General features: G+C 42.1%; 1 protein-coding gene across 5 annotated transcripts in view; it reads left to right on the top strand.

The window, feature by feature from the left end:
* The window catches only part of mast4 (microtubule associated serine/threonine kinase family member 4), a 42,589-nt gene extending 35,829 nt beyond the window's left edge, over positions 1 to 6,760 (top strand). For all 5 annotated transcript variants that reach the window (XM_013909604.1, XM_005720141.1, XM_005720140.1 and 2 more), the window contains one exon: positions 43 to 6,760. In XM_013909604.1, the coding sequence (XP_013765058.1) occupies positions 43 to 3,680 (3,638 nt within the window). In that variant the 3' untranslated portion in view covers positions 3,681 to 6,760. The remainder of the gene's footprint in view (positions 1 to 42) is intronic.
* The last annotated feature ends 14,055 nt before the right edge of the window (positions 6,761 to 20,815 follow it).

Below are 20,815 nucleotides of genomic sequence, written 5' to 3'. Positions count from 1 at the left end.
TCCTCTAATATCCTTTGGGTGTTTTGTGCTTATATATTTCAGGTGGCAACTCATCCCAGAGCAGCTCTCCCAGCTCCAGTGCTCCCAACTCCCCTGCTGGCTCAGGCCACATTCGGCCCAGCACCCTGCATGGCCTCGGCCCCAAACTGCCAGGTCAGAGGCTTCGTCAGGGTCGACGCAAGTCTGCCGGTAGCATTCCCCTCTCTCCACTGGCTCGCACGCCTTCACCTACCCCCCAGCCAACATCTCCCCAGCGCTCACCCCCTCCCCTTCTCAGTGGACACTCTGTCGCCATTTCCAAAACAACCCAGGCTTTTCCAGCCAAGATTCATTCCCCACCCACAATTGTGAGACACATTGTCCGCCCCAAGAGTGCTGAACCGCCTCGCTCACCTCTCCTAAAGCGTGTTCAGTCTGAAGAAAAGCTGTCTCCTTCTTACACAGGGGAAAAGAAGCACCTGTGCCCAAGAAAACGCAGCTTAGAAGTGACCCAAGAAGAGGTGCAGGACGAGGACGTGAGGCCAGGAGAGCGCGATTTCACCGGCCTGCAGAGTGTGGATGAAGCAGCCTGTGAGCCACTGACAATCACTCGCTTACGGCCTGTCGAGCAGGGCTGCCTAAAAAGGCCAATCAGCCGTAAGATGGGCCGGCAGGAGTCTATAGAAGAGCTCGACAAGGAAAAACTGAAGTCCAAGATGGTTGTGAAACGACAGGAGTGGTCAGAGAGGAGGGAGTCTCTACAGAAGCAAGATGCTCTGCATGAGTCCGATTCATCGGCACCGTGTGCTTATGATGGGGACGAAGGCTTTCTGGTCCGAAGCCAAAACAAAGTGCAGAGCAGCCCGGAGTCTGGAACGCTGGAGGCTAAAGCTGCTAGTTCAACTCTTAAAGACGTTCTGTATAAAAAGCTGAGCACACGTGTCAGTGAAGGCATCGCTGAGCCTTCTGGTGGCAGCAGTGAAAGTGATGGAGCGCTGCGATCGGCTCTGTGTTCTGGTCACCCAGAATGGCAGCACTCTCGACAGGGTAAAGACAGCATGAAGCCAGACAGACTGGACTTCAAAGCTCCCAGTATCGAGTTCACCAGGAAGAGGTTGTCATTCGAAGAACGAGAAGACTGCATGTGTCGGTTGACTTCGACCCTCCATGAGAACCTCCACTTTGGTTCTACGAGATCGAAGAGCCTTCAGCTGGACACGGCCATGCCTCACGACCACATGAAGGCCGGACTGGGAAGCGTCCACTCGAGCCCTGAAGGTCTGGCCCCTAAGCTTTTCTCTGGCAGAGGAGAGAGCGCTGTGGAGAAACTCCATCTTATCTCTTCTGCAGAGTCTCCGCTTAGAAAAACATCATCTGAATATAAACTTGAAGGACGCCACGTCTCTTCTCTAAAGCCTCTTGAGGGCACCCTGGACATTGGTCTGCTCTCTGGACCCAGAGTTTCTAAAACAGAAACTTGTTTGTCCAAGATGGCAGAGAACACAAGTGACACAGTTTCTGTAAACCCACCAATACGACTTCAGAGCCCTACTGAAAGGCAAATAACCATCCCCCAAACAAAAACCACAGACAAGATGAAGAGCCCCCTAACTTGTTCTCTAAGCCCTGAAGCCGTTTCTTCTATAAACAGCATTGTTGTCTCCAAGGAGCAATCAAATAATTCAGCAACAGAAATGAAAGTCAATGCAAGTGGTGAGAAAACACAGGATAGACAAGGCGAGTCATTGAAGGCCTCAAACAGCAAAGCAGATCCCTCAACTTTTAGTGTTAAACAAGAAGGAAGGACCGGTATGAAAGCCAGCCATGAGCACAGAGGCCCTCGACACAGCTCCCACTTCTCCTCCTGTGGAAAAACACCCTCCATACGGGAAGTGAGCAATGAAGATCAGGAGGATGAGGTGGAGCAGCAGGAAGAGATACCAGACACTACATCACAAAATACTGACAGCTCCAAGACAGCAGTCTCTTTGGTAGACTTAAAAACTTCCCCTCCATTTACAACACTGGAGGCTCGAGCTGTTAGTAAACCTCTGACTGGGCCACTGAAGCAGAGTGCAGACTCAGTTTTGGATACAGGTCAACTTCAGAGCTGTGAGAAGAGAAAAACTGCAGCACAGAGCTCAGACACAACCTCACGACCCGCTTCTGAGGCGAATGTGCAGACCAACTCTGCATCGGTACATGTTCCAGCGAATGTGCCAAACATTTGTTCCTCAAATACAGAACCAGGAGTTTCTGTCTCGGCATCAGCGTTTGGAGCATTACCTGATAGTAAATCAGAGCACAGTGAAACATCTGTCAGCTCATCTGTGAAGCTGGTTGGAGATGCAGGCAGCTCGGGCTCCAAGACGGAAAACAGTGCAAGTTCCACAGCTGCAAAAGTGGAGCAGAATAAAGACGTTTGTACGATAAACAAGGCCACTTCACTGAATATTATTACAGATGCCACACTGAACAAAAAGCATAACACTGTGTCTGCTGCTGCAGTACAGGACAGTGGCATGTCGCTGCAGAAGAAAGACGTTAACGTATCACCAAAGACGAAGAATACAGCGGCTGTGAAAGATTCAGAGCAGCCATCACAGATGTGTCCGACTGAAAAAGCACAACACAGATCGTCCGATGCACAACTTTGCACGTCTGTTGTCAGTGTTAAAGAAAACACTGTGGTCCCTTCAGCAAAGCTCAAAAGTTCAGGTTCGACAGCTACAAGTGAAACTGTTTCGAGTCCCAAAAGCAAGTCGAGGCCTGACCCACAGCCCACGCTGCCCACGTCTGTGAAGAGAGAGAAGGAAGCAAAAACACAAGAGAGCGCAGCTCCTCCCGTCCCAGCTGTCAAAGGAAGTCCAAGTTCAAAAGAGAAGGATTTGCCTAAGGAGTCTGCCCCCTCGACTTCACACGTTCAAGCAACCCACGACGCTAAACGGAAAGAAGCCTCGCCGGTATCCGCCGGCGATGGCGCAAAGAGTGAAGACTCTGTGCAAGCGAAGCCCTTGCCCACTCATGCTGACACGAGGCAGCGAGAAATACAGCCCAAATGTTCTGCTGCTGTCAAAGACGTCCCGAACTCTAAGCTGAAATCTCTCCCTCCTAAAACATCATCAGCTCTGAAGCCTGCTGCAGCTCCAGCAATTAAACAAACTCTTGATTCCAAACCTAAAGACACTTCACCTAAAAACCACCCCACAGTTATTAAAGACCCCCGTGACCCCAAAACAAAAGAATGCGCCCTGCCTCTCACTACATCTCAGCAGCTCAGGAAGGAGCCTCTGCCGCCATCAGATGTGTCCTCTCAGCCCGACCCACCAGCTGTGCTGCCTAAACTTCCAGCGAAAACAGAACCACCGAGCAGCGCAGACACCTCAGGCAAAGGCTTCAGTTGTGAGCCTGCAGTCAAGATATCCAAGGATGCTCCCAAGTCTGAAGTGGTCAAACCGGACAGTCACAAGCCCCCGGACACCAGAACCACCACCCCAGACAAATCGGCATCATCTCTCCGGAAGGAGCAGGGTGAAAGAAAGAAAAAGGAAACCGCTCAAGAAGTCACGCCTGCACAGAAAAACACTAAGAGAGACACTTCCAGGGCTTCTCCATCTGCAGCTAAAGACAGTTTAGACAGAGACACGAGCAGGTGCAAGCAGCTGAAGGAGTCGCCGCGTAGCTCCAGTAACAAAAAGTAAAGAGGAAAGTGATGATTTCAAAAAACAAAAGAAAAACGTGACTGCTTCAAATAATCCAGATAAAGTAAAAAGTTGGGATTGATTTGTGCAATCATCATCATGCCTTCTTTTTTTGTTTATTTGAGGACCAGGCAAGCTGTTACAAGCTGATAGAGAGGGAAAGTCTGCGTGTGTGTGCATGTGTGTGTGTGTTTAATAAGATTATTCATAACAACATGTTGATGTTTCTAGGTTTGAATGTAGGCGATCATTTGCCGATCCTTTCTGAAGTTTTACTTTCATGTCAATCGAATGTTTGGAGGATTTCTTTCTGTTCGTTGCAGAACACTTCGTGCAATCAGTGTGTTTAAGGGGCAACGGGGAGGACACCTGTAAAGGCCGTGATGTACTAGAGAGTCTGTGCCATAAGCAGTTTTGAATTGCACTCTTTCTTCTAGACTCGGAGGATCTGAAGTCTTTTAATGCAGTAGACCACACAATGTTGTCGAGCAGTTGTGTTGTTAACGTATGATCAGATTGTTTTAATGTTGGGTTTCGTGCAGTGGTACACAAAAGAAAGGCACTATATCTCGTGCTTTTCACCTAAAACCTGAAACAAAGTAACTATAGGATCACGATAGGATTCTAAAAATCATAAATTAGTGAAGGGGCCTTAGATATATGGGAAATCAGACTTGCTTTTTTTTTTTTTTTTTTTAAGCAAGATGTGGTGTTTATTCACATTCCTCTGGCATCTTGTACATATATTTTTGATTTTTATGCAATATAGTGTAAATAAGATACCATTGTAAAACAGGGATACATGGGCTTACATGATTGTCGTTTGTATTATATGTATAGATTTTGCAGTGTCATGTTTGTATGCTAAGTATTAAGAGTATCATGTTCTGCTTGTGTGGTCTAAAGTAAGCTACAGCAGTGTGTCTCATCAAACGTTTCCTCTTCTGTGTGACTTTCAACATGTTTTCACATGTTCCAAAATGAACTTGAAGAGAGGAGAGGGCACGAGGGGCTATTTCTAAAAACAGAAAAAAAAATGTAGCATTATATAACAAAACTGTGAGGGCTGTCAGCGTTTCTCCAAGAATGTCTTTGTTGATGATGTGTTCACTGGCTGATTAAGCTCTGAAGATTGTAAAATACGGGACATTGTGTTTGAGGAAGATGAACCAGCAGTTCTGCATAGTAATCACAGCAGTAGATTTCTAGAAGCCGTGGGCCTCGTCTCTGGGTTACGTCCACGCTATCGTTAAGGTCACTTGTGCGAGTAAAACGCGATCTGAAGCGGTTCATGTTAAAGTGCTTCGCTGTCAGGGTTTTGGTGTTTTGGATGCTTCGTAAAGAAGCTCCACCCGGGCGAAGATTTTATGATGGCTTTGCATAACATAGTTCATGTCTGCTTGAAAGTTTGAGGTCACTTTGAGCTGGATTTTTTTTTTCTTTTCTTTTTTTAAACAAACGTTGATGGCATATCTGCTCGTTACTGTCTGACCTTGTATAATTTTGTCTTGTTCAAACACTATCTGATCTGTTGGCAAACCTGAAAAATTGTTTCACCAATCTAAGAAGCAATACTTTAGAATGATGTTTGCAGTATAAATGCTGTGGGTTTGATTTGAGTCTAAAGATTAAAAGAACTTTCCTGTGAAACATGTCACGTTACTGTCGTTCTAAGAAAGGGGGGGGAAAGTGCTGCAGTTTGCTGTTACAGGTATCATTTAATGAAGCTGTCATCTGTTTCTCGAGTCCTTTCATTCAGCTGTAAACGCACTTCTTCTTCTTTTTCGATTGCTATTAGAGCCACTTTGCGCTGTTCTGTGATGAGTCGTACACACAGTTTGTATGAAATCTTGTGTTGCCTCATGAAATGGATCAACATCGATTTCAGAGGAAAATTCGTTAATCAAACCTCCCCACGCCGACGCTCCAGACAATCAGCTCGCTAAAAGTATTGCTCCTTTAACCAGCTGTTTAGATTCGGTCGCTCTTTCAAAGTGATAATGATCTGCTCTAATTACGCAATGTGCCATAGCTTCCTAAAATGTGTTTCTGGATGCATATGCAAATATTCCCTTAGATGATTCAGTTGATCACAATGTCACGTTTAACTGCTCCCATCAACTCTAAGTGACCACAAACTTTTCAGCTATGAATGTGAATTTCATGTTGGCGTGCTAATACCGTGGTACTACACATATAGGCTGTTGTATATCCGCATACACTTGCTACCATTTACACACTTTTCTATATGGTAGATGCCTTTAAATTGCAAACCCTAAATGAAAACCACAAAGTAGCCTAGGACACTAGTATTAGCATCATTAGCTCTGTTGTGCTGGCTGTATAAAACCAGATCCACCGTGTTGACCGGAGGTCACGGTCTAAATCTAAATGTTCCACACAGTATGTGTCTAAGAGTGAAAGTGAAAACCAAGATTGACAGCAGAGATTTTAATGTTAAAAGAATCTAATGTTCAGCTGCATTGGATATTGTAAAAGTATTGCTAATGTATCGTGAGATAGTAATAAATGCACCTTAATCTTTACCAATGTTAAGTTCAAAGGGTGAGTACAGCAGAGCGGTTTATGAATCCCTCACTTTAGGTTTTGTTTTTTTTTCATTCCCCCAACACTCACGTTTTCCTTTCCTGTGACGACACACGTTTAAATCTTTAAAGCACATTCAGTGTTTGTTTACAAAGCGTCATGGATGTATATTTTGTATATTGTTGATTTGCCAAATCTGCGTCCTGTGTTACAGATAATGTTTCTAGTCGTGCGAGGTTTGCCTCCTCGCCACCATGATTTGTTTGTGCAGTAATCGATGTCTCTTCACGTCACGTTCTACTCTGTCTTCTCGTCTTTTCAGATTTCCTTTTATTTCCTCCTCTGTGCAAAACTAGTATTAGATGAACTTGCTTATGTTGGTTTGTCTTTTAGAATATGTGCAATAAAAGTGTTTTGAGTTTTGTATTTTGCCCAAGGAAAGCTCTATGGATGTCATACATGTTGTATATTAAAACAGATATTTATACTTCTAATGTTGCGTAATACTGAAAATAAAATGGAATTATGAGTTACTGTTTTGCAGTTTTGTTTTTTGTTAGCCTGAATTGAAAATGTAGTTAAAGATATATCAGAAAAAAACAAGAATTTACCATAAATATGCTTAAAGCCACAACACAATGTTGCTGTGTTTATGGATGAGATGTGCAGCCCTTTAATAGTTTGTAGTTGTGCAACCTAAATTCATGACAAAATATAATACAGCAATATATTTTTTCTGAATGCTATTTTATATTCTGAATGATCAAATGTGCACATTTCAGGTAGTTGTGGTTATTTGCTGGTTTAACTGAAATCAAATGTACATACAGGAAGTTTACACTTGATCACGGTAAGTAATGCAATTCCAAAAGGGGGCAGCATCTTTCTGTGTGTGCGCCAGGGCTCTTCAAATAGGTCCTCTGTTACGCAACGTGCAGAGAGTCAGACGATTAATGAAGTGTGGCGCACTGAGAAATCTAAACAAATATAAATATGCAAAGAACACTGATCTGCATTCATCGTGTATTTCAAAGTAAAACTCTGCATGTTATCATTTACATATTATGAGCTTCTGGAATAATCAGATGAGCGAGCCTCAGAGAAATAAGTCCCCATTGGTCTTTTCATTCATGATTAATGGTGCAGATGGATCAGCAACCACAGCCTGATTAATAAGCAAAAACATTAATTAGAGGAAGGAATTGGTGGGAAAAATGGTGTTTGGGAATAGTGCTGGGAAAATGTGCTGCTGCAGCTACAGGTCAAAAGCCTTCATATGCTTCAACTTTAAAGATTTCTGAAAATGTCTTCATGGCTGCAGTATCAGAAATAATTAGTTGACCTTGAACCTCTAAATCCTGCTTAGCCTCAGCATTCTTAGCATCTCACTGCTTTACATGGACACATTTTATTATTTTCACTAGCTTGTTTAACAAAGGAGAAAAAATTCAGATGTTTTTGTGTAGCCTCTGAAAGAAGTCGATATAAGAGAAAACCAAATTCTCATTGGAGATCATCAGTTTCTCTAGTGGCTATTGGGATTTCACCTTTAGCATTCATCCATCCGCTATCGCTTCTTTTGAAAATATAATCTAATAGATTGCCAGGTTATTTAAATATATTATTGCTGTAGTCTGCAACAGAGAGATTGTAAAGTGGAGGCTGGCTGGATCATAATCCATTTTGGAAAGATTTATCAATACTAATGATGTAACCAGCCATGTGCATTGTTATTAACAGGCTGTGGGGTTAAAGGGGGAGAGAGCTGAGAGACATGCGTACATTGTAGAGAGTACTCAACAATATGCATTTAACCTCCCCCAAGCTCCACTTTCTATTCATTTAAATGGATATGATCAACAGCATTGATCAGAACATTGTATTCTACAGACAGTCAAACAAACAAACAAACAAAAAACAACCTCCAGCCGTTTTGTGGCGCTTAGCTGTGTTTCCAACTCAACCGAGAGTGAAAACCTCTCCAGCGGATCCTGAGTCAGCTGCAAGTCCTCCTGGTAGGCCGTGTCTGAGCTATAGAGAAAAATCAGTGAAGATGACAGCAGCGGTCTGTGGCCACCACCTGCAAAACTATCCCTGCTTTTACAGTCATGTGCATTTTAATTACCAGAGTGTTGAGTTTAAGGAGGGGGCACATAAGCTCACAGGCACATGTAGATTGTAGACATTGAAATCATATCGAAAAGCTTTCGCATGTTCACCATACACTAATGATCATGTAGGTTTGTATGTTCCCTTTCTCCTCCGGGACAAGTGGACGAATCTTGATAAAATTTTGCATAAACACTGCTGAGGGCACTGACAGTAGCGTCTGTGTGGTGTATACAAATATTTTATACAAATCCAACAGTATATATATTTGCACATGTGGCAGTTCAGTTGGACACGATGTGTTTAGTTTGTTGATGTTTAGTGTGCGCATTTTTACTTTTGTTTATATTGTAGACATTTAGGTTTGTTATGTATTTTAATGGTCTGAACAAATTTTTAATCTTCCCTGTGCAGCTGAGCGGCTGCTGGTTGTTGATCAAGCGATCAAAGTAAGCGACTATAATGACCATCATTTAGTCAACTATAGTCTTCTATATATTTCATTGTGAATGTTACAATCCATATTTATTTTAATGTAATATATTTTTAATTTTATGCATTTATATTGTTCAAAATATGACATCTAACAAGTTTGTCAAATTATTACAACCAGTATTGTCCATGCATAGCTACCAATAATACTAACTTGTGTTAGCAAAGCCTGTTCACGGTGCTAGTTTACTGCTAGCAAAGCTGTACTAAAGTTCCTCCAGGGGGTTTAATCGTAAACAAATGAGCCCAATTGACTGGTGTAAAATAAATGAGGATTCATGTCAATGAATTTCTGTGCAAGAGTTCACACTTGTCTTTGTTTTAGACTGGGGACAGTGAGTTGCGTGAGGAAAACTAAAAGTATCTCTGGCAGGGCCTTCCATCCAGTCATTGTTCTTCATATACAAACTAAAGTGAAACTTTCATGGTGGCATTACAGAGCCTGCTGGAGGATCGCAAAAGTAAGCAGGTTTCAACTTGTGGGGAGCCTGAATGCCACGATGCAGTTTTATGGCAGTACATCAAACTGTTGCTGATAAATGAGTGTGGCGCAAAGCGGTCGACTGACCAACCAAACATCATTGCCATCCAGTGGGCTGCCGTTGTAGCTGTATAAATAAAAGTAACTTAAACATGCAGGCAGTACACCTCTAGCTTTGTAACAAGTTGCTGGAGTTTACATTTTTTAAAATTTTATTTATTCTTGATCACACAGCAAAAGAATAAAAAGAATTTTATAGATAAAGACAATGAAAACAGACGCGGGAAGACGGCTTGTTCCTCTAGATGCATGCAATCTGAGACGCAGATAGATAAATCCACTCTGGCCCGTATTAATTTTGCTGCTGGAATTTGCTCAAGTACATTCTGTGACTTGGGGAGAAGCCAAAACTCCAGCCCCGGCTCTCAGATCTCATGTTGCAACTGATGGCTTCAGGCCGAGCTTGCGCGGGCCATCACAAACAGGCTGAGGAACGAGTAGGAAAGAAAAGACTCGTCTGTGTCACGGTACACTGGAATAAATTCTATGAAGTCAGTCTGTGATCGCAGCATGAATTCCACTATCCCGGATCTGCTGATTATAGACGCCCAGCCCAGATTGTGTGACATGTAATTTAAGTATTTCTTCTTCCTTAAAGCAAAAAGATCCCTGACGATTATGCAAGAGCTCAAACTGTCATGTGTGCCCTGCTCAAGTCGCCGCAGCATACCTGACTTTTGTTGATACAGCTCTTCGTGCAAAGTCACATGAATGATGCAATGTGGACACAAGCAAAAGTGTTTGTATGTGTGGGTGGCGTTTGGTTGAGTTCGGGCAAGTGAATGCACAAAGTACACAATGCAGAGGTTATGAACAGGGTGGAATACCAATAAAAGAATATTATTTTCAGGACTTGTGGGAACGCTTGTGTTGCAACAATTAAATAAACAAACACAGTTATAAGTGAATACAGCTGAGTTTGAGTTTGAAATAGATTTTTGGGACCTGAACTGCTCCTTCAGAGCGCACGGGAGTCGTCTCCATGTGTGGCAAAATACAACGAGCGCAGTGATTAAAACCCTCGCGGCCTGGATTACAGTGAAATGAGAGGATGGTGTATGACTCGGCGATATTGTGGTCTCTGTGTAATGCTGCTAAATGTCGGGTGTACCGACAAACTGTGTACACTCTGAGCTCAGAAACGGAGGATACTGTCTTTAGGCCCGTCTACCTTTGTTACAATAACTCGAGTTCAGCTTCGTGTGTGACCAAGAAATGATATCAGTGTTAGCATTTTAGACGTTGGCTCGATGTTCTGCAGGAAGTTGTGGTATAACACATTTTTTCATGTATTTATTTTCGGATTTCGCTGTTATCCATCTATGCATCGTTTCATTGTGGTAATAAAGTCAGCCTCTCTCTACATAGACTTTGAAAATGATTTGAATAGTACAAAAAGAGAGCAATGTTTTTTTTTAATTTCTTTTTTACCCATAATTCAACTTGATCAGATGAACACTGATTTAAAGAAAATGTCATTAGTTTAGTAGTTTTGAGTTGCTAGAAGTGATCTATCAGATTTCTTTCTTTTTCCTGCTTGTGGTCTTCAGGACCAAATCAACCAAAATCATCCATTTGTTACCTCTTATCTGGATCCAGGTCATGGAGGTAGCAGATCCCACAGATGCCCTGACCTCCTTCTATCCAGCTTCTTCATCTAGCTCTTCTGGGAGCACCTGAAGGCATTCCCAAGCCAGCTGAAAGATTTAATCTCTCCAGTGTGTCCTGAGTGTGCTCCAGGGTCTTTGTTGGATGTGGTTGGTCTGAAACACCTCACCCAGGAGGCATTCAGATGTCTGATCTACCTTGTTGGCTGCGTTCTCCCTCTGTAAATGGGCACAGCAGTGATGGTGGAGGGGGTTTTGAGCCCTGTGATTCTTCTGCTGTTCTGTCAGGTTGTTGTAAAAGCTCCATGAAGGGTCTTTAGTTGATCCAAGTCAAGTTAGCTTTATTTGTAAAGCATGTTTAAAAGACATGTGGTCAAACTTGCAAACTTAGGGGATCGGCTGTCCACTCCCCTCCCTGGACTTTATTCCCAGCTCAAGATGTCTCTCCAGAGCCAGAGCAATTATATAGGACCACCTCCATCCTAACCACCACCTCTTCAACATCCTGCCCCTGGAAAAAGGTTCAGATGCATCAGGTGCAAAACCAACAGATTAAAGAACAGCTTCTTCCCGTGGGCTGTCAGAACTCTTAATGCAAACTAAGAGTGTGTAAAGACTTCCCCAACACATCCACTCTGACACTGCTGTTGATCATCTATGTGCAACATCTCAGTCTTTTCATGTTCTGTGCAATTCTTTTGGCTCATGTGCAATATTTTGGTCCCAGTAGTACCATTTCCGCCCTAAATGAACATAGCCCCTCCACCCTTATTTATTATATTATATAACTGCCCTTGTATACAGACCCACAATGTTTCTGTTTTAATGTTTCTTACACATACACCATGTAAATAGTTTCACTCACATATATGTATTCATATAAATTGCTTTTTATTTTTTTTCCCCCCCCCCTCCCCCCTCGTTGTGTATCGGTTTGTCTTCTTTTTACTTTTGCACCTTTGTGCGCCAGCTACCCAATTTTGCTGTGCAAGAAGCTGCACATAGACTTAGAGCTTTTTCAAAGTCTAAACTTCCTGAAGGAAGTCATTAGCAATGATAAAGCCATACACTGCAACTGAATCAATTGTTAGATTAAAAATACTCTTTAGTGCATCTTTTCAAGAAAGAGCTTTAAATGCAGTGCAAATAGATTTCTAGAGTGCACCTCATAAGCAATCAGTAAAACAGAAAAAGGCTTGGTACATGTTGCAGTAATGGCTCCCACATGCTAACTACACGCAGTTCACATGGTGCTTGAGTTTTGCCAATCATTACTGGCTGCTATATTTTTGGAAGTCATTTATCACTTGATGTGAACTTTGTGTCTTTTATAGCACAGTCAGTGCATCGCTGCTTGAAACGGCCAGACGGTGATTCACACTTAGTGCGTGTGAGGTTTGTTTTGTAGTTTCACAGCTCCTCAGAACACTCGTCAATCATTGATCTGAAAGTGCAGCAGAACATGTGCCGCATGAAAGTTTCACATTCAACTGCATTGTTTTATTTTTAGTTCAGCAGACCGCAGGACTTTTTTTTAATGCAGTTCCGTCGAGCCACGTATGACTGTAGCAATTTCACTGGCCTAATTAGATGTGATGTCAGTTAGAGAAGGTAGAGTCATTGCAGAGGTCCTCTTGATTTTCCTTTGCTTCCTTTTGGATTTGCGGTCATATTTAGAGCTGCCAGTGGAGGGGAATGAGAATGGAAGGTCAAAAAGTAGAAAAAGCTGAGACCAAGTGGTTGAGAACAAATAAAAGAGGATGATGGGGGGGAGGAGAAGGTTCTCCCTCTGTCAGGGCTCAGAAGAGTGACACGACCCCGGTGTGGTCCCACACGAAGCGCATTATTGAGTGTCTGAGAGGGATTTAAGGCCCAGGGCTTAGTGCAGATCAGGAGCTGATTCTGCGCCTGAGGAAAAAGCAGGACAGGAGTCTGTGCTGCCATCATGATTGCAGTGGCACATGGAAGCAGAGACACATTAAGGTCATCTCACATGAAAGCAGTACCTGAAATACTCTGAGACTTAACCTGAGCTGCCTGATCCCATCTGGGACAGAAAATGATGCTTCCAAACATGATATTTGAGTGTTATGAGCACCGATAGCCAGGGGTGGACTGTAAATACTGCAGAATACTTTTTGATGCATGCTCGGTCATCCAGGTAATAGTTGATTCTGCTCATCTTGATGCAGCGTATTCACTGGGAGAAAGGCTTTGTCACTTATCCAAGTGACTTCTTCAGCCTCCCACTGAAAATGCTACATTCAGATGAACTGAATCAACTTCTGGAGTAAGTACAATATTAATAAGATAGTAATAGTAGATAATAGATAATAATAGTAATATAAGAGTTGTTTTCCTATATGAATGTCTTACAATGGCACCACTGCAGTTCACACTCCATTTTTTAATCCAAACGTAGCCACAGGACAGAAAAATAGGTTACCCGGTGTGGGGCTGAAGCTATGCTGTATTTAACTTTCAGGAATAATAGTTTTTTTATTCAGTAAACAGTCACAATATTTTATTTCCACTGTTACATAATCCTCATAAACATCAGTGTCCGAATAAAAAACAACAACAACTCTTGTACAGAACTTTTTGGAACTTCTTGTCTAGTACTAGCAGCATGCCTCTGACTTTCTTTAGGTCCTGCTATGTGAAGGGAAAAGCCTAAATGAGCGTTATGTAAACACATTCCCTGCACGCACAGCCCAAACAGCCACAGCTGGCTGAACTTGCGTAAGAGGCCCTGGCTCAGACTCTGTGTATGCCATCCGGGTTTGTAGATCACTGGAAATCTGCTTTAGCTCAGTCCTGTGTCACAGACACCAGCTGCATGGTGCTGCAACCGATGGATTAACATAAGTGCAGGATTGAGGCTGTCCCAGATAACGAGAATCAAAAGAGCCTTTCTGCCCTGGGTGATCATGACGCTTTTCTTAAGGGTTGTCTAAAGGTTATGAACTGGACTGTAACATGATCCTCACTGAGAAAGTTTTTTGCTATTAAAACTTTGTTCAGTTCCCTTGAATGTCTTTGGACTGTGAGTGGAAAAATAAGCACATAGCTGATGGCACGCAGCGTGAGGTCTGCAAGAATCTCATTTGAAACTCAGTTTTTGTTCTTACTGCTTAGTAAACAGAAAGTTTTTGTAGCTCCTGTGGTTGTCGTTACATGCCTAATAATACTTTTATACTCCCACCCACAAGACACTGGGTGCGTAGCTTAGCATTTTTAAAGCAGAGTGAAACAGTTAGCACGGCTGTGTCCACAGATGCAAAACTACATTTACTGCATTTAAAAAAACAACAAAAAACACAAAACAGTGTCAGAGTTGCTACAACCACAGAAAAGTGCATGTCATTTTAGGCCATAAAATGTGTAGATATGCTGAGACTGCAGTGTGGTAGTTACTGAAAGTCATAAGAGGAAGAGATCTGTGTTAAACTGGAAAGAGACTCCACTGTAAATTATAATTACTTAGGCTTACTAAGAAAAAGCATGCAATCCAATTGGCTTATAACACGGTGTAACACTCTGTTACTTGTCCTCGCCCTCCACACATTCAAACACAAGGGAAGAGTTCGGAGTTGCGTTTTAGTGATTTTTTTATTCGCACACAGTCTCTGATCTGCTCCATGGTCAGCTCTCAGGCACAACTCTCCGCTCCAGGCCCCAGCAGCTACTGAGATAGGGGAATGGGTGATTAGGTGATTAGTGCAATGGGAATCAGCTGTCAGCTAGCCTCCCCTAGCACAGACCCCTGGACCCATTGCTCCACCCCTCCCCTGCAGCTGAGCGACAAACCACACCTGACCACATACCGCCATCGCCTGACTTAGTCCGGCCTAGCCTACCCCCCAGGCAAGGACGAAAAGCGAGAGGAGAGAAAAGCGAAAGGTTGTTCCTTCGCTCCCATGCAGTCACCCTGGAACCAGCAACAATGGTCTTCTGGGGAGAGCCCCAGCCACTTTAGGATAGCCTGTGGAAATCCGTGAAAATGCCCCTTGACACTGGTGGCTCATTGCCCCATCCTGGAGGTGTTTGAGGCATGCCGGTGGCCTGCAGCTCTTCCAGCTGCCACCTGTGCACCACTGCCTGCTGCAATGAAAATATGCAACAGAGACTCAACTGCAGAATCCATAGGTTTTAAGCAAAAATACATAAAGCATAACTGACAGAGAAAAGTGAACAGGATAGGAGCAAAAACAACCTAACAGAATTGGGGAAGAGTGAGACACCTGGGAGACACAGCTGAACTAAATCAGACAAAACATGGGGAAGTAAAACTAAAACAGTTAAAACCTACCCAGGGACCAAAAACAGAGCTAACAGGACGGTAACAAATTGTGATTTATGAACAAATAGCACGTGTCTACAAATAAAAATCCAGATGTACAATAAAGCTGCTCTCTGTTTTTTAAATGTGCAATAAGGACGTGACACCTAAATAAGGAAGCGCTTTCTTACAAGTTTACCGTATCAGCGAGGAAGATGATGACATGTCAGTGTTGCTTTCTCAACTTGTTTCTGCTCCTTCACATTGGCAGTTACTGAAAATACAAAGTGTTACAGCGACAAAAAGCAGCTGAAAAGTCCATAGTGAACCTTGAATGCATTTACACTTGTTTGATTTAATGCATTTATAACTACTGTGTGTTGTGTGCCAGTTACTGTTGTTGATCAAAACTTAAAAGAAACATTACTTCATTTCACATATAAATGCAACTTCACATATGAATAAGAGAATTCACTGTGACTGAAGCTAATTTTCCAGCAGCTCTTACTTTTCATGAATATGAAGGGAAGGTCATGCACTAAGTACTAACTGAGCACAGCCAGGCACTGATTAGGGGGTAATGCACTTAAGTGGAGTAAAGTGCTCCACAGTATAATTGGAATAGACTGGATTTGCCTCACTTGGTCTGCCAGCACAGCCTTAACGGTCGCAGGAACACATAGCTTACAGCTGCTGATTTCATCAGCTCAGAATGTAGAACCTGCACAACAATGAACTACTGTTCAATAAAAAGCTGCAGAAAACTACGGTAAAAGTTCAAAATTAATTGGATAGTTCACTGACATGGCCAGATCAGGCCCATTCCCTCATTATTTCATACATGCATACATTATTTTATGTTTTTCATTACATATTAAGTTAAGATAGAAGATTTAGTGTCCCAAGTGTTGAACTTGTATTTGGTATCTTTTTACTGGAATTAGGATGATGTCCAAAAAGACGTCAATACAACGGAGGGGGATTGTGAGGTTAAATAACTCAAAACTATCAGGTAGGAAAATCTTCAGAAGTCGCCAAGTCAACAATCTGGTACATTATTAAAAAGAAGGAATGTACTGGCCAGCTCAGCAGTGCCAAAAGACCCGAAAGACCAATAGATGCATCAAGAGATACAGTCGGTTTACGACAAGGTGCAAGCCCCTGGTTACACTAAAGAGCAGGAAGGCCAGATCAGAGTTTGCCAGAAAAAAAATCAAAAAGACCTGGAAGTTCGTCTGTCTCTGGACACATAAAACCAAAATGAGCTTGTTGGGAAGAGAAAAGGCTGGAGAAGGAGAGAAACAGCTTGTGAACATCAAACATGACCGAGGCAGAGAACGGGCATGTATGGCTGCCACTAGAACTAAATTACTAGTGTTTACTGATGATGTGACTGCAGACAGAAGTAGCAGGGTGATTACTCTCTGCTGAGATTCATCCAGTTGCTGCAAAAGCAATTGGACGGTGCTCCACAGAGCACATGGATAATGAGTCAAACCATACTGCAAAAGCAACCCCAAAATTTCTCAAGTCAAAGAAATGGGATATATCCTCAATGGCCAAGTGTTGAGATCAGATGACGGCATCTGATCTCAACACCACATGCAATTATTAGCATTCAGCGAGTAAGTAATTTTCACCCGATTATTGAAAACAAGCCTGAGATTTAAAACTCTTTCAGTTTGTCCAGTTTATTTGTCACTGAAACCACCAACAAGACTATTTCTAACATTCTGGCGCTTTTAAAAATATTGCTGTAATCTATTATAAAATGCATTTAAGTCATTAACTTAAATAAAAGTAGTTATATGGAAGGATCTCCAAAACATATTCAAAATTGAAAAATTGTAACCAAAACAAAAGGAAATAATCACCACAGAAGTCAACATGTGGAAAAACTAACAAACTGTGTTATTAGCTTTTCACTTCAATTCAATTCAATTTTCTTTTATAGCGCCAAATCACAACAACAGTCGCATACACAGAAAACCCAACAATCATATGACCCCCTATGAGCAAGCACTTTGGCGACAGTGGGAAGGAAAAACTCCCTTTTAAATGGAAGAAACCTCCGGCAGAACCAGGCTCAGGGAGGGGCGGGGCCATCTGCTGTGACCGGTTGGGGTGTTTTATTTACACTTTTTAATACTTTCTCCGACCAACACTTGCATCCTTCCAGTTCATCTGGTAGTTTGGTGCAATAGAATTCTAGCTCACGTATGTCATAGTTCTGTGTATTAGAGATTACTCTGAATTGAACCTGATCAATATGGCTCTTTATTCAACCCTGTCTGCCCGCTGAAATTGAGCAAGACTGTGTTTGGCTCCAAACTGAGATAATTCTTTTAAGCAGAAAGTCGACAAATCTGCTGTTGGCAGATTTCTCGCACCGTGGAGACCAGTGGCGACAGACTAGTCAAGCTGCAGATGTTCGCAGATTATAGGCTTGTGCAATAATCAGCTTGGTGGAGACATGTTCGCTCTCTCTCGTTACAAGTGGCTCAGTGTGACAGATAAAGATACACAGATGGCCTTAGTCTTTGGAAACTGCACAAGTGCAAGTTTATTTTATTGACTAATGTGAAAAGATGAGCAAACAAGTGGAACACGTGTTCTTATGTACACAGCAACAAAGTCTAGCAAAGATACAAATACAAGCACAGACACTGGGCATACAATCATGAGTCGGAGTCAGACAAATAGTATTATACCTTCAATCAATTAAAAGAGAAAACCTTTCCTAGAAAAAAGGATACCAAAGGCCACCTCTGATGCGACATATTGGAGTCGTGTCCTGAGGACGTGTCTGCTGCTTAGTTGGGGTCGATAGCTCAATAGCTCACAACGTGAAAAATCAAGGATTCTTCCTTAGTTGCATGTTCCAGACTTGCAAAACAAAAGGATACATAAGAAGTCAAGAGAGAAGTCAAGCTTAAAGTAATGCGATGCAACTGAGAACTACCATAACGTGTTCGTGTGCTTCTGTGCCGGTTTTGTGAGTGGACTGTAAGAAACTGAAGAACTGTCAGTCCCCTGCTGGTAGCTACGTTCATTGCTCCTTAAGGCACAAACACGCCACCAAGACTTAAAAAATGTATTTCTAAGCATTGTAAAGGTAGCATATGACACCCAAACCCATGAATATAGTCATTCATTTGAAGGGTCACACAAGAGCACTGCTTCACCCAAATTTGCCTACAGCGTATCTAAACACAGAGTGCAGTGCAAAGCAGAAAATTTGTGGTCTACGATGGGACAAATAGATTGCTAAAGCAGTTGGAATCCCTTGGGTGTACAGTGAAATACTAAAAATACTCAGCATACAGAGTAGATGCAGGGTTTCTTTTTTGAACAAGAAAAACAGAATGTGAGGCATACATGATGGGAAGAAAATATAAGCTTTACCATTTGAACTTGCACTGAGGCATTTATGTGAAATGAATGCATTAAAGGCCCAGAGTAACTGCTAAAGCTAACATCTGTAATGCCACAATCTATTTTGGGCTTCGATCGCAGGAAGCACTTTTCTTTAATGAATGACTCACACTGGTTGTTGACAAGAACATGGTCCAATGTTTCCAGGGGACTTGTGCTGAAAAGCCTCCCACTCACATTATCCACTTAAGTGTTCAATCAAGAATGAGGTTATCAGATGAGGTAAATGCCTAACCTACCTTCTGGTGAACATGTAATTTGGTAAAAAAAACTGAAACAAAGGCTGTCTTGTTTGTCTAAGGAGCAGCTGAGTGAAAAGGGAAATATCTAAAAATTGATTTGGGCTTTTGACCAAAGTCATGCAGGGCTATGATAATCAGATTTTACACTGAGGCATCATTCAGTGTTGCACTGATTTTTATCTCTAATACAGTTTCCATGCAGCACACGAGGAAGAAAACACAAGACTGTGGAAAATGCAAAGTATAAAAAAGGCTATTTCATGCAAACGAATCCATAAAGTCACGAACAATTAACTTGTTACTTCCAGTTAGTCAGAAAAAATTACCAATCTGCTGAAGTATTTTAATAACAAATGGCATTTACCTGGATTTGATGCTACTGATTTTAGTCTAGAAAGACTCACCAGCAAGTGTGGAAACCTGAGAAACTACCCCAAAATTCTTATATTTTACCCAGGTTTTCATGACTGGGCTACCAATAGGATGAAGGAATCTATGCAGTCCCAGGAAAAACTAAGTACACCTTTGCTACTTCCACTGGATGTAAGAGTGTATGCAGCAGCCAGGTGCTGCTAGTAAAATACACTTGATTAACTGATCACCAGCAAATTTGGTAAACAGTTAATCAAGTCTATTATAAAAATGGAAATGTTATCAGTTTGCTGGACTGGAGCATTCATGGGTATGTTAACACAATGTCAAAGAGGAAAGCCTTCAGCAATGTTGTTAAAGCAGAAATTGACAATCAGTCTGGGAAATGTTATAGTAAAAGTTATTTCCAGTCCACCATTCCACGGTGAAAAAGATTATTAACAGGTGGAAAACATTCAGGACAGCTGCCAGCTGTCTTCCCAGGAGAGGATTTCCCAGCAATGTCAGCCAAAGGTAAGACCATGCTACGTTTAGAGAAAATACCAAAAAACCCAAGAGCTCTCAGATTCTACAGACCTCAGTTAGAATGCTAAATGTTAAAATTCATAGGAGCACAAGTATGTGTTGTTTCCAAGGGTTAGCAGGAAAAAGCCTCTTCTTTTATATAGAACATGACAGCATGGCTTAGGCTTGTAAAGTTGCATATGAGCAGACCGCAAGACTGGCAGAAATGCGCGACACCACGGACTGGTACTCATATACTACTTTTCTACTCAATTAGAGCACTCAAAGCTATTTCTTACTACAAGCCTCACTCAATGCACTCTCTCTGTCACAGCTGTATATCTGATTAAAAAAAGGGCGACTTTTGTTCTGCCAAACTTGTCAGAAATTGTAATGACTGAAAAAGTAGATGAATTTGAAACTCCTTGCCATCTTCTTGTGCATTTGAACAATAGCTGGATAAAATGCACAAATTGTCAGCTTGTTGGTTCCAAAGAGATAAGTGTGCAGTGACACAAATGCTTGACCATCCAATATGCACCCTGTTAGAATAATTTGGGTATGAACTTAACAATGACATGCACTTCCAAAGAAAAGTTTTGCACTTTTTCTATTTTTCTATACCCTGCAAAACACAATTTTAAGACACTGCCATTCCAAAGGACAGGGTTATCATCATTTCGAGTCAAGGAGCTTCTAATATTAGAAAGGGGGCTCTTAATGACTTTGGTGGAAGATTGCTAGAGGAACAGGATGTTTGATTCTTAACAGGGTCTGGATCTTCTAATATACCCTTTCCACACACTGAATCAGATATGGTAATGTCCCAAGAGAGGATTCAGTCAAAGGCGTTGCCGTTGCCATGGGTCTTTTAGAGTATAAAAACCACATGTTTTTGTAAACACAGAGTAGGCCTTTAGATGGGGCACAGGAAATTACAGCATTATTTACTTTGGCATTTTTGGAAGCTTTGGAATTTAGCAAAGTGAAGGCAGACTTAATCC

Source organism: Pundamilia nyererei, unplaced genomic scaffold (genome assembly GCF_000239375.1).
Source record: "Pundamilia nyererei isolate P.nyererei 1_Seehausen unplaced genomic scaffold, PunNye1.0 scaffold00002, whole genome shotgun sequence".
Lineage (NCBI taxonomy): Eukaryota > Metazoa > Chordata > Actinopteri > Cichliformes > Cichlidae > Pundamilia > Pundamilia nyererei.
Note: the sequence above shows the minus strand (reverse complement) of the source record. Positions and strands in the feature narration are given on the sequence as shown.